The 15,108-nt window shown below is 38.1% G+C and overlaps 1 protein-coding gene across 3 annotated transcripts in view; it reads left to right on the top strand.

Moving 5' to 3' along the window:
• Positions 1-10,221, top strand: part of GALNT1 (polypeptide N-acetylgalactosaminyltransferase 1) — a 91,341-nt gene extending 81,120 nt beyond the window's left edge. For all 3 annotated transcript variants that reach the window (XM_030810566.1, XM_030810565.1, XM_003261920.3), the window contains exons 10-12: positions 1,552-1,650; positions 2,168-2,302; positions 8,208-10,221. In XM_030810566.1, coding sequence (XP_030666426.1) covers positions 1,552-1,650; positions 2,168-2,302; positions 8,208-8,354 — 381 coding nt within the window. In that variant the 3' untranslated portion in view covers positions 8,355-10,221. The remainder of the gene's footprint in view (positions 1-1,551; positions 1,651-2,167; positions 2,303-8,207) is intronic.
• Positions 10,222-15,108: the final 4,887 nt, after the last annotated feature.

Here is a 15,108-nt window from a genome sequence, read left to right as displayed (position 1 = left end):
AGTGCTCGGGTTATAGATGTGGGTCACTGTGATTGGCCCAATCTGAACTAAATTCTTTTTCAAGGGAGATAGCCATCATCATCTGGTATTAACTGATCACCTACCAGGATGAAGGAAGGTGTGCCTTATGCAAATCGATATTTAACCATAAAATCTTTTATACAACCTATTTATGAGGTAATAGGTTTCACAATTAAAATAATGGATAAAAAATGATGATGTAAATTATGTGGTAAAAGAACTCTTGGAAACTGATATGATGTATTGGACCCTGAGAAAAAAACATTTTGAAGTTTCTAGCTTGAATAATTGGACAAGTTGTGGGAATATTAATAAAAATAGGGATATCAGGAAAACGGGAAATTTTTGGAGGAATGGTAATGAGGTTTGTTTCAGGTAGCAATTCTCAAGAGGGGATGGGGTGGGGACATATTAAAATGTGAAGATGATTAAGTGTTCATATTAGAAAATTGAAAAATTCTGTTTTGAATGAACTGAGTTTGAGATTTTGGTGAAATAGCAAGATGGATGTGACTAGTGGTAAAGTGACAGTGCAGATTATTACTGTCTCTGAGCCTGCTCGTGCTGGACTCTGAATTAGGTGCCTGGATACGTTGTCTTACATAGCATCAGCATAGAACTGACATTACCCCCAAGTTCCTGATCTCAAAAGGTTTAGGTAACTTGTATTTAAACCTGAGTCTGTTATGTCAGAACCCTAGTTTTTATTCCTGGCTGCTTGGGAATATTGGAATAATATGTCACCCTTTATGCAGACTGTGTATTTGTTTATAGAAGTAACTGGCTTTTTTGTGGTTTTAAGTTTACCCCCACTTTATCACACAAAATTAGTTACCTTTTTAAAAAAGTCTACATGACATGACAGATGTAGTTTCTCTTCTGGCTTAACCTGCTGACAGTACCATACATGGGAATAGATTTAAGACTTTCAAATGTCTGTTAATTTACCATATGCTTTTAAAACTGCAACAGTTTAGAGGAAACAGAATATTAAGGGGCATTACCTAAAATATTCCTCCTAATTCTGATGACTGACTTAAATTCCTTTTATGTAATCCACAAATGTCTAGTGAAAGGGTAGAGTTTGTACCACACTGTGCTTAAGCTTCCAGGTAAGACAAGTTCCAAGCTCTTTGACTAGAGTCATCTTAGTCTCTCCTAAGTCATCAGAGTAGTTACCAGAATTAATGTTCTTGTCTTGATTGATAATAGTGTCCTCAGGGAGTTAATTTTTTAAATCATTAACCAAAGTAGAGTTTGTTGAACTCAATACAAATTTGAAAGGAATAACTTGAAAAAAATGAAAAAAGAAATTGTAAGGATCTTCCCTCATAAACACAGAAATTACATAAACAGTTTGTAAGACCTTTCTAGACCAATGAATTTTAGATACCTAGACAGTGATAGGCCAATAGGCCATTTCAGAGTAGTGCCAGGGAAAGTTTAGGTTGGTTTTTAGTGTATCTGTGTGTGTGTTTGTCTAATTAACTTCTCCAACTCCTGATATTTTCATTATTTATTGTCCCATAGATACGAAATGTGGAAACAAATCAGTGTCTAGATAACATGGCTAGAAAAGAGAATGAAAAAGTTGGAATTTTTAATTGCCATGGTATGGGGGGTAATCAGGTGAGTATCTTAGAAAACTCTTAAAAGGGATAATTTTCAGATTTGTTTTTACTTTGCCTTTTTTATACCATGACATCGTTCAGGAAATGTTTTCCTTCCTTTAAAGAGAAAATAATAAAGACTTTTAGGTGAAGGAAGCTTTCAATCCAGTGATTTTTTTTTTTTTTAATGAAACGTTTGTGAAAGGCCCATTGTGAGAACTGTATTTACATTGCTGAGCACAAAATTTATTTTGCCCTTTTTATTCAAACAGATGACAACCCTTGACAATACATTCAGTGTATACAGAGAGCTCAAGGTCATTTTTGCTTCACCTTGTAAGCAAGAAAATGAGTAACATAACATCAGTGTAAATTAGTGGTAGCTTTTCTGCGTCACTTTATTCTTCATTACTTTAATAAAGTACATAAATCATGTGCCTTGAAATACTTGTATTTTCCCTGACAGCTAATTGGGCATTTAAAATGCTGGCTAATTTATTTTTTCTGTTTATGTGTGTGCATTTTTTTATTTCCAGGTTTTCTCTTATACTGCCAACAAAGAAATTAGAACAGATGACCTTTGCTTGGATGTTTCCAAACTTAATGGCCCAGTTACAATGCTCAAATGCCACCACCTAAAAGGCAACCAACTCTGGGAGTATGACCCAGTGGTAAGTTATGCAGTTGCCTATAGTAATAGAATTATGTGTGTCACTGGGTATATTTATATACTTTATATCTAAAGGAATGAATTCTCGTGGACCTTGAATATGGATCAAACTTGTCTTATACACTAAATATTGACAGGTGGGAAAAATAAGTAAAATAAACGTGTTTTAATCTCCCTAATAATTAAATTTTAGTCTTATAAAATCACAGTTGCCTCCAATCCCTGGGTCCTTGTTTACTGAGCAGCCACCGTTCCTTCTGTATGTCTTCAAGTTCTATAGTGTAGTTTGGGAGAAATGAGGCAGAAAGTAGGCTTTTAAAATTACTTAATTAAACACTTAAGTAAAATATAAGTTTTAATAAAGTTCTCTGGCTTGTGATGATTTCTCAGTGACATATATAACAGAACCTTTCATATTTATCTTTCCTTTTGTCTGGAACCTTTCTCTCCACCACCATCAAATGGGCCCACATGGAAGTACTTAAAAGGTATTAGTTAAATTAAAGCATCCATGGTAAACCTCTTTCCACCTATTTGCCTAATTTTTCAACTTGTGCTTTTGCCAGGTTCTGGGACCAGCACCAACATCTTCAATATCTCCTTCTCTGGTTCTTTTTAATTTGGCTTAACTTCTTGAAGGCATTTAGTGCCACTAAAGAGATTTTTTTTTTTTTTTTTGAGGCAGGGTCTTGCTCTGTCACCCAGGCTAGAGTGCAGTGGTACAATCACAGCTCACACAAACTCCACCTCCCAGGCTCAAGCTATCCTCCCACCTCAGCCTCTAGAGGAGCTGGGACCACAGGCACATGCCATCATGCCCGGCTAATTTTTGTAATTTTGTGGAGACGGAGTTTCACCATGTTGTCCAGGCTGTCTTGAGCTCTTAGACTCAAGCGATCCACCTGCCTCAGCCTCTGAAAGTGCTGGGATTACAGGCATGAGCCATCATGCCTGGCCTGATATTTTCTATTTTTATTTATTATTTATTTATTTTTTTGAGGTGGAGTCTCGCTCTTATCGCCCAGGCTGGAGTGCAGTGGTGCGATCTCGGCTCATGCAACCTCCGCCTCCCTGGTTCAAGCTATTCTCCTGCCTCAGCCTCCTGAGTAGCTGGGATTACAGGCGCCCGCCACCATGCCTGGCTAATTTTTGTACTTTTAGTAGAGACAGTTTCGCCATGTTGGCCAGGCTGGTCTTGAACTCCTGATCTCAGGTGATCTGCCCGCCTCAGCCTCCCAAAGTGCTGGGATTACAGGCATGAGCCACTGCACCCAGCCTGGCCTGATATTTTCATATCCTCTTATGCCTTGACCATAAGATGCACTACTGTTTAGGTTATTCTCTTAGTTTTTTCTCTGTTCCTTTTGTTGGCCTGGCTCTCTCTCCTTCTTCATCCTACTCCTTAAATGGAAATGTTGTCCAAAGTTACTGACTTTGGCCATCTTTCCTCCCTATACTGTGTCAGTCATACACCAACCATGGTCTACTTTAATCATCAATATGCTGTTCTCTGAACATACCTTGTACTTTCCTAGTTCACATCTAAGATAATATGTTTCCCTCTGCCTGACACACCTTACCCATTCTTAAGAACCCAGCTTTGACATCACTTCCATGAATCCTAACCTGAAATTAACTGTGTCAATCTTAATTACAGTCATCTCTGACTTCTGTAAAAGCTGTACTTGTTTGTAGTTATTTATCTAGCAATCTTTTCTCCACTATTAGATTGTTAGATCCTAGAGGACAGAGATCATCTTTTATAAATCCTGGGTCTCCTTTCACAATGTCAGGCTATAGAAAAAATGATATTACCTATAATAATAGCTCAGTTAATATGGCCATTGGAAATGGCCTGAATGTTCTGTTCCAGGATTTCCCATGGTATGTGCTACTGCCATTTTGGGTGTGACTGCTCCATGCATTGCAGGGTGTGTAGCATCTCTGGCTCCAGATATTAAGTGCTAGTGGCACCCCATAGCCATTGTGACAACCACAAAATTTTAAAAATGAAAAACCTCTTAAGTAAGTTTATTGGAAAATGACAGTATATTAATTAGGCAGTATTTTTAGAAACCTATTTATTATAGCTAAAACAAGTAAATTCAGTGGCATAGTGATGTCAGGGATAACGTTGTTGTAATATTCTTAGCTTTTCCTTGTGGCCACAAGATGGTTGCTGCAGCTCTATCACATCCCAACTCCAGGCAGAAAGAAAAGGGAAAGGGGAATGGTACACTGCCACATGTGTTGCTCTTTATTAGCAAAGCAAAAGGTTTTTCTGGAACCCCCTTAGCAGACTCTGCTTATGTCTTATGGACCAGAACATCCCATGGTGACCCCCAGTTGCAAAGGAAGCTGGGAAAGCAAGTCTTTGGTTTTCTAGTCGTTAAGAGTGTGAGATGGCCAAGAGATACAGGGATTGGGAAGGACTGTTGGCTAGCCAACCTACACAGTCTACCACAACAGTATTCCAAAAGTAAATGTTTGATGAAACAGGTAAGAAGCTGGAGATAGAGTATTTAGAAAGAGCTGGCCGGGTGCGGTGGCTCAAGCCTGTAATCCCAGCACTTTGGGAGGCCGAGGCGGGCGGATCACGAGGTCAGGAGATTGAGACCACAGTGAAACCTCGTCTCTACTAAAAATACAAAAAATTGGCTGAGCGTGGTGGCGGGCATCTGTAGTCCCAGCTACTCAGGAGGCTGAGGCAGGAGAATGGCATGAACCCAGGAGGCGGAGTTTGCAGTGAGCCAATATTGCGCCACTGCACTCCAGCCTGGGCGACAGAGTGAGACTCCATCTCAAAAAATTAAAGTAAAAAAAAAGAGCCAGTTATGAGTGTGAAGTTTTAAAAGTTCTAGATCACTTTGCAAGGTTTTTTCCCGCTGAGATAAAACATTAATGCTGGGGATTGATTTCTCCCAGAAGTAGACTCCAAGATAAAGTTGAGCATTCAGGATGTTTATTAGGGAGCACTTTTGGGGTCAATACCTGTAAAACAAATACCTCCCTCTCCCTGGGCAGAGGGAGAAGTTGAGTTGCAATGCAGGTCCAACAGCCTGAGCAGACTACAGGGAAAGCACTGGAGGGGAACAGCCCATCAGAATCGTCCTGCCTCCATCCATTGAAAACATAGGAGTCTAGAAAAATAACAGAATACTTATGTCAATTATCTGTAATCTAAAATCATGAATTCGTAGATTTCAAAGGAACTCTAGAAATTAAACCCAGGGTACTTTTTATACAAGTAGAAATTGAAACTCAGAATTAATTTCCCAAGGTCCCCGAGCAGCCAGATAGTATGACTAGATCTCAAATCTGGAATTCTTGATTCTCAATCCAGGTTTCTTTGCACAGTACCATGCTATTTTTGATTAATAGTTTTGAGTCTTGCTTATATTACATATTACATAAAATTTATAATAAGGCACTGGGTTCTTTTGCTTTGACTACTTGTATCTGTCCTTTCTGGAATAAAATGCAGATTTTAGACCTAGTTACATCTAGAGATTAGGAGAAGGAGGTTGGCAAATTATTTTTTCTAGGATGCAGGTAGACTTTACTCAATGATTAATTATAGCTTTTATCCTCTCCTTCAAAGGTTAGTTAGATGCTTGTCACCTGCTTGTCCTGATGCCTTAGTCCAGCTCTCTATGAATAGAGACGAGTTGGTGTTGCCTGAGTCCTCTGAGGAGTGCTGTGATGACAGCATCCTACCTACAAGGTTCCAAGCCACAAGGCTCTGTGCCTGCTGTCAGCAGCCAGAGTTGTATCTAGAACAGGGTTCTCTACCACAGTCTAGGCTCCCTGGGGGTGCTGCTCACCTTCCAAGTTATGGGGATTCTGTCCTGATGTGGAACAGTTAAATACTCAGCACAGAGCAATAACCTGTGTCTTTGTGCTGGGTTTAATGAATCTAGATGAGTGAAATGCACATTTTTAGAAACTGGGTTGAGAGAGACCAACTCTCCCAACTAAATTTTTTGTTGTGCTTGGTTGGGGGTTTTTTGTTTTTAGTAATAGTGACCATGGGCCTGATGAGGGAGGCCACTGGGATAAGCTTTGCGGGAACTCCAGGAATGTTTGAGAGGTTCTCTTGTTTTGGTCTTTCCCGAGACTGAAGCCATTGGCAGCAATGTGCACGCTGAGCCGCAGCGCTCTGGCTGCTGGATTGTGTCCATGACTGCTCAGGATGTTGTGTTTTCCAATAATAAGCATTACTGTATAAATGCAAATTACCATTGTATGTAAATGTCATTGTACCATTTATCAAGCATTTACTCTGGGATAGACAGCACTTTATGTACATTATCTCAGTGTTTCCTCATAAAAATCCGGTGAGGTATTTTTGTCCCCATTTTATAGATGAGGAAACTGGATCTCAAAGAGTTTAGGTTTTTGCTCAGAAGCATATAGTTGGTGTGTGACAAATCTGGAAATCACCCCAGGAGTATCTGACTGCAAAGCCCCTCCTCTCAATAAACTACACAAAGTCTGCATTAAAAAAAAGAAAAAAGAAAAAAAAATTCCCACAGCCATGCTGACTCTCTTCTAGGTTCTAGTCTTACATTTGGAAGCATTAAAGATAGAATCCTGAACCTAAAGACGGTATCAATAGTGACATCTGCAAAGGTAGACTGTCATCTGCCAGGTCCTACTTTGACCACAACACGGAAGAATAATAAATGACTGGAAGCCTGAGTAGTTGTATACAATTATTAGATTTTAAGTTCTAATAGGTGCAAAAAAGGCCTCATGAAAATGAAATGTTTCAGATAAAAGAACTACATTAAAATAGAGCCATGAGTAAAAGAATCAGATAACTATGTGTTAAACATTTTACATTTCCTTCGAGTTAATTTACATTTGTAGAGTAATGCTTAATGCACATTCCTGTATACAACTAACTACTTTGAAGTCCTTAACATGACCAGAGCTGTATTATCACAATCATTGGTGTGGATCATTGTTAACTATCTATCTATCTGTTAATTCTTACCTGCCCTGCCCTTTCAGAATTATCCTAATAACATGTTGCCGCATCAAATCTAGAACTTAAATAAGTAGATAAAATATATAGCTATGTCTGTTAACCATTTATTAAGAATCTCTTTTGTAGGTGAGGCACTATGTACTTTATCTTCATTATCTATGTAGTTTCCCAAAATCTGCTCAAAATATGTAATGTGATCGATCCTAATTTTTAAAATGAGAAACCTCAAGCTACCCAGGCTGTGAACTCAACTCCACATTCCTGTGCTTTTCTTTCTGTACCACACCATCTCCTTTAACCATCAGGATAGCCTCTGGGTTTGCTATGGACATAGGCATAAGATTGATTTTACTAAATATCAGCTGTCCCAACATTCTTATGATTTTGAGTTATCAGAGAGACCTGAGTTTCTAAAAACTTGAGCTTTGGAATCACAGAATTAACTTGAACAGCCTTATCATAGAGAAATGAAACAATTTTGAAATAGCTGTTTGAAAATAGGTTGAGGATCCTAAATTAGGAACCACTAATCTGGTCTTTTTTTGTTGTTTAGGAAACTGAAGCACAAAAAAGAGAAGCTTCTCATAGTGTTACAGAGCTTATGCCAGAATTAGGACTTAGAATTTAGGTCATCTTGCAGCAAGTCAAGTGTACCCTACTGGACCCCAGTGCCTTTCTCCCTCCCTCATACCTCTTTATCGACCTACCTATCTACCTACTTATCTCTCTCTATCTCTGTTTCTCTATCGATCCATCCATCCATCCACCTACCTACCTTTTCTCCATCGTCTTTTAAATAATGTGTATTACAAAAAACACACCTTTTCTACAGAGGAACTTAATAATCACCAAAACTGATGCTTGAGGTGTTTTGTTTTCTTCCACTCTCATGTTAAGATTTTTTCTATTTCAGAAATTAACCCTTCAGCATGTGAACAGTAATCAGTGCCTGGATAAAGCCACAGAAGAGGATAGCCAGGTGCCCAGCATTAGAGACTGCAATGGAAGTCGGTCCCAGCAGTGGCTTCTTCGAAACGTCACCCTGCCAGAAATATTCTGAGACCAAATTTACAAGAAAACAAAAAAAATAAGAATTGACTGGGCTACCTCAGCATACATTTCTGCCACATTCTTAAGTAGCAAAAAAGGAAAAGTGCTTTCCTCCTCTGCAGGATGTAAGGTTTATCAGCCATTAAAACTTAGACTTCTCTAGCTTTTCACTAGCTGTGAACCAGCCTTCCTGTCCATGGACGTGAAACTGCATAGTAATGAGACTGTGCACACTGATGTTTACAAGATTGAAAGAGTCTTTCTCCGAAAATCATGGTAAAGAATACTGAGACAATGAAAAAAATCAACAAAATATGCTTTCTGGAGAACTGTACCTTTTACGGTTTGCTTGCACATCAGTAATTTCTGCTGAACGTGCTGTCATAATGAAGAGATTTCCAAGATTTTTTTTCCTGATTAGAACTGGTAGCCAGTATATTAAATATTGATATAAAAATAAAAGAACTGGAACCAGATTCAGAATCATGAAAACAACATTTTTACAACAACAACAAAAAAACTATATTAAACAGGGTTTAAAGGAAATTAAAACAGAACTATGAGAAGTACAATTTGTTATAGTATAGTATCAAATTTCTATATAGATTTTATACCTCAGTGGGGAAAAATAACTGATTCCAATGACATTCATTTTGTTTCCATCTGTGATAGTCATGGATGCTTTTATTTTCCTTGGGGTGCTGAAATTGAGCTGAAAAAACAAGGCTCTTTGAATATAGTTTTAATTTCTCTCTACAGTTTTTTTTGTTTGGTTTGTGGGCTGTTGGAATTGTAATTTTTAATTGCCTTCTAAAAAATGGAAATTTAACAATGTCTGATCTCAACTGAACAAATTAGATGTTTCAGTTGCTCTTGGGTCAACTGGCTTATAGATTTACACGTGCACACACACACAAATTTCTTATCACATTTTCAACTTCTTCACTTGACCTAACTGATTATGCGAAATACCCAAGATTCATGCTACTGTACCACAGATTTGTTTTCACAGCAATAAATCTTCAGTTCTTTGTTTATGATTCCACTTAACAAAAGGCCTGCAGAAGTGATTTATTATTTGGGTATTTGGAGATAATATATTTGATGGTTTTTTGGAAAACCGTTTTCACTCCATACTCAGATATGCTTCATTGTCAAGTGCATATTTAGATTAGATTATTGAATTGTAATGTTTATCTGCTGCTTTTTTTAAATAAAATTTGACTGAAAATGTTTTATTGGCATTTTTTAATGACTTAGCCAAAGAAGTGCAGCTATTATTCCATATTAATAGGCTTGCATTTCTTTTCCTAACTCTTATTTAGGCTAAATCAGTTTTATTTTTCTGATTTTTTTTTAATACCACAATCACCTGAATGTCAATTGAAAGTTGTCAATTAAAAGGTAACCTTTTAATCTCATAGGAGGAATCTCATTAAGACATTTTTCCTGATATGTAGAGCAGTCTGTTGGCAAAAATGCATATATTTTCTTTCATATTTGTAAAATTATATTTAATGGAATTCTTTTCTTTGATTATCAAGGACTTTCACTGCAGGCAGTGCTATTTCTTGTACCTAAGAATGTTTCCAAAAGTCGCATCGCTAATGATACTTGCCAAGTTGAGTGCACACAAAGTTTCTCATATCCTGTTCAAGTTAATCAACATCAAGCACATGGGGATGCTTTAGGGTGAGCCTATAGTACAAATTGTATAAACCATGTCCCCAGGAAATTTGAAAGGAAGCAGGTGCTGAATGGAATTTTTTTCCTTTTCCATGAGCTGTGTTATTCTATCTCCAGTAGGCCTAATGCTTGAATAAGCAAGATGTCTAATCAATAAATTATTTTCATGCTCAGAATTTCAGGTTTTTGTACTCCAGCATAGCTTGGTCTTATTTCTTACTGTATGAAAGCTTAACAGCAATGTGATTTAAGGTTTTGTTTTGTTTTTTTAAGTGGGAGATGTAAGTGATTTAATTCATGGGTACTTTTAGAACCTGATAGATAATCCCATTGCCTTTATTTTTCTAATTAAAGAATTCCTAAATACTTTGAAAATACAAAATATTCCTGGATAGTTGTGCCTTACATTGGTTTTATTTGAAGTTAGAGTGGATTCCTGTTTATCATAATTATTTGTAATTAGGCAGATGCTTATCACTCTATTATAAATCAAATTGGGAAGAAAAGAATGAAAAAACAATGGCTGGGTACTGGCTCATACCTGTAATTTTAGCATTTTGGGAAGGTGAGACGGTAGGACCACTTGAGGGCAGGAGTTTGAGGTTGCAGTGAGCTATGATGGTGCCACTGCACTCCAGCCTGGGCAACAGAGAAGAAACCATGTATCTAAAAAAAAAAAAAAAGAAAAGAAAAAGAAAATGAAGGATGAAAAAGTGGGATTATTATTTAACCAGTGAAGAATTCATAAATGTGACAAGGATAATTTGAATCTCACAAATCTATTCGCCCCACCCCAGTCCCAGTCTATTTTAATGGATCTCTCTATCTTAATTGGCATTCTTGAGAAATAGTGCTGCCATTGAACGTTGGGAATATTCATCCATTCTGCAGATGGAGGACATCGTGCAGGCCATGTCCTCATTGCTCCCCTTCTACATTTAGCTGAGAAACAGAGGTTCCTCTTTGTAAGGATTTGATGCTCTTCTCATCTTCCAAGAAGTATACCAAGAGCAAATTTAACTCTGTAGTTACCTGTTCTTCAAAGGAAAAAGAAACTTACTTAGAAGGTAGTGTTTCTGAGGTCATAACTGTGAGGGGTTGTATACAAAGAATGAATCACTTTTTAAGCCATTTGGAAAATTAGATCTGTTTCTAATTAGATGACATTTTCTTCATTCTCTGATTTCTTTAAGATTGCCAAGCATTTGCTTGATAATCTAACAGGTCTGATAATTTTGCGGAATATGAGGCAAATATATGAAATTCAGTTGTGTATCTATACCTTAGCAACAAACACTTGAAAATTCAATGTTAAAATATGCCATTTGTAATAGCATCAAGTAAGTCAAACTTCTAAGTAGGAAGAAAGTTAACAACAAGACCTCTACTGTGAAAACTACAGAACAGTGCTGGGAAGAATTACAGAGTACCAAAATAAATAGATATTCTATGCTTATGGATTGAAAGACTGCATAATGGTAAAATGTCAGTTCCCCATAACTTGTTATCTAGATTCAATGAAATCAAAATCCCACAAGGCTGTCTTGTAGAAATTGGCAAATACATATATGAAAATGCAACAGATTCTAAGTAGCCAAGATAATTTTGAAGAAGAAAAATAAAATTGGAGCACTTGTACTACCCAATGTCAAGACTTGCTCTAAAGCTACAACAGTTAAGAGAGTATGGTACTAGAGTTAGGATAAACAACAGATAGAAATAGACATGTCCAGAAATAGACCCACATGTATATGGTTATTGGCTTTTCAACAAAAACAAACTATTCAATAGAAAAAGGGAAGATTTTTCAGTTGGAGTTGAAGTAACTGGATGTCTGGGAAAAAAGCAATGTTAATGCCTTCTTCATACCGTGCACAATTTATTCAAAATGGATTATAGAACTAAATGTGAATGGCAAAACAGCAAATCTTGTAAAAGGAAACACAGACTATCTTCATGGCATTGGGGTAGACAAGGATATCTTAGGGGAAGATAGGAAGGTTAAACAAAAAAACTGACAGATTTCATCAAAATTAGATACTTCTCATCAAAAAGATACTTTTAAAGTGAAAAGGGAAGCCACGGCCTAAGAGAAAATATTCACAATACACAGAACTAACAAAGGAAAGCAAAGAACATTTTAAAACCATTATAACAGCGACCCAGTTTAACAATGAGTGAGTTGAATACATACTTCACAGAAGCTCTCCAGATGCAGGAGTAGCATAGGAAATGGCACTCAAACAGCCATCAGGGAATGTAGAATGAAACCACAAGGAAATACCACTGCATACCCGCCAAATGGTGAGAATGTGGAACAACTGATAGAAGTCCAAGATGGTTTAATCACCTCAGGAAACAGTTTGCTGGTTGCTTATAAAGATAAACATAATGCCTACCCTGTGACTTAGTGATTCCACTTCTAAAGATCTACCCAAGATAAATGAGGGTGTGTTTTTACAATAAGACTTGTACAAGAATAGCAATTTTATTTATAATATTCCCAATCTGAAAACTACCCAAATATCCACCCACAAGCTAATAATCAAGTAATGGTATGTTTATACATTGGATACTAGTCTGCAATTGAAAGAATGGGCTGGGCTTAATGGCTAACACCTGTGATCCTAACAATTTGGGAGGCCAAGGCAGGATCACTTGAGCCCAGGAGTTCAAGACCATCCTGGGCAAGATGGCAAGACACCATCTCGACAGAAAAATTTAAAAATCAGCTGAACATGGTGGTGCACGCCTGTAGTCCCACCTACTCAGCAGGCTGAAGTGGGAGGATCCCTTGAGCCCAAGAGTTCAAGGCTGCAATGAGTTGTGATCATGCCACTGCACTCCAGCCTAAGTGACAGACCTTGTCTCTAAAAATAATAATGACATACTGGCAAAACAATGTAGATAAGTTTTAAAAACATTGTTGAACAAAAGAAGCTAGACATACTCCATTTATATGAAGCTCAAAAACAAATATGGAGTGTCTATCTCTGGGGGTGAGTATAGACTGAAGAAGAGCATAGGAGAACTTTCTGGAATGATGGAATGTTCTGTATCTCGATTGCAGTAGTGGTAACATATACATATATATGTATGTGTGTATATATTTTAAAATATAGTGAGCTGTATACTTGGGGTATATGCATTTTACTATATGTAAATTATGCCTCAATAAAGTGCTGGGGAAAGTGATGAAGGTATTCACCCTGCTGGCATCAAGGTTTTCTGAAAAGTCCTGCACTGCTGCAAAACACCCAAAGGCTGAATAAGTTACCACAAATATACTTTAAAGTGGAATGCTGAACTCAGCAGAAAATACGAAAAATTCCTAAATGCCAAATTTGAAAAATGATAAACATGAACTTGGGTGATAATTGTAACTCATATACGAAAGCCCTTCCTCTTCTAAGAACAAAGTATAATGCCTGGAGTTTGGGGAACGGGAGCTCAGGCCTTGGGCCTGAACAAAGTTGGGGAATTAAACCAAATATAACAGCTGGGTATGGCGGCTCATGCTTGTAATTCCAGCAGTTTGGGAGGCCGAGGTGTGTAGATCACCTGAGGTCAGGCATTAGAATTTCACCTGGCCAACATGGTGAAACCCCATTTCTACTAAAAATACAAAAATTAGCTGGGCGTGGTGGCGCACGCCCATAATCCCAGCTACTCAGGAGGCTGAGACAGGAGAATCGCTTGAACCAGGAGGCAGAGGTTGTAGGCGGAGGTTGCAGTGAGTCGAGACCACACCACTACACTACAGCCTGGGCGACAGAGTGAGACTCTGTCTCAACAAAAACAACCAAAAATCTCTGCATCTTCAGTTGGAATATTAATAGGTGTTAACACCTACAAGTGAAGGGTGGATAGGGAAGTCAGCCCTTGAAAAGGAAACCAAAGGGTAATCTGACTGACTCTGCCCCTTTTCCAGGTAGTAAATGAGATGATGGTGCTGCCTCTGTAATCATAGGCCTCCTTTTACAGAGATCAGGGATTTAATGCCACATTCATGAAGTCTGCAGATCGAGAAAATAAAGTGAGTCTTAGATTTATACCACTTCCTGAAAACCGTCAGAATAAAACAAGTCTTGGCAGGGCACAGTGGCTCACACCTTTAATCCCAGCACTTTGGGAGGCCAAGGTGAGTAGATCACTTGTGGCCAGGGTTTGAGACCAGCCTGGCTAACATGGCAAAATTCCATCTCTACTAAAATACAAAAATTATCCAGTGTGGTAGTGCCCACCCGTAGTCCTATCTACTTCGGGGGCTGAGGCATGAGAATTACTTGGATCTGGGAGGTGGAGGTTGCAGTGAGCCGAGATCACGACACTGCAGTCCAGCCTGGACAAAAGAGCAAGACTGTCTAAAAAAAAGAATAAAGTCCTTTGGGGAAAAAAAAAAACAAAATTGTCAATCCTCACCCCCATACTCCCACTAACTAAATTCAGATACGAAATTACTATCAAAAAGAGGAAGTAAGCCATCATGTGTGAATATTAACAAAAATTAATTCTAGCTTCTGGCAATGTGAGACTAGCTTGTATCAGACTAAAGCTTAGTAACTTAATAATTTGGAACGAAATATTATTTAAAGAATGATGCCCCAGGTGAGTGAACAGAAACTGTAGGGCATTTGACTCCTGTTAAAAAGCTGTTCACTGGGTAAGATCTCAGCTTTTCCCCAGAGAGCGTCCACCATGCACTCAGCACACTGAAGGTAGAGTTCATGCAGATGGTGACGAATAATATTAGGCTGAGGAGTCAGATCTTATTTGAGAGCAAACAGAGGCTGGAAATTGAGGAAGGAAATCCTAGACTGCAAGGAGTCAGAAAAAGAAGTCCCCAAATCTACATACCAACTTTCCTCAGATGGTTGGCTGATTAAATAGTGTGCACAGGATGAAACTCCAAAGATGGTCAGAGAAAAACATCCACCGGAAGGCAGAAAGATCTGAGCAGCGATCTCAGCAGTTGCCCAGCACCACAAACACAGAGATCGAAGTTCAAATTTGGAGGGGCTTGGTAAACACTGTTAACTTTATGTTGAAATACAATTAAGGGCATGTGTAGAAACTAA

Source organism: Nomascus leucogenys, chromosome 4 (genome assembly GCF_006542625.1).
Source record: "Nomascus leucogenys isolate Asia chromosome 4, Asia_NLE_v1, whole genome shotgun sequence".
NCBI lineage: Eukaryota > Metazoa > Chordata > Mammalia > Primates > Hylobatidae > Nomascus > Nomascus leucogenys.
The sequence above is the reverse complement of the archived record's forward strand: the minus strand, read 5'-3'. Positions and strand labels throughout refer to the sequence as shown.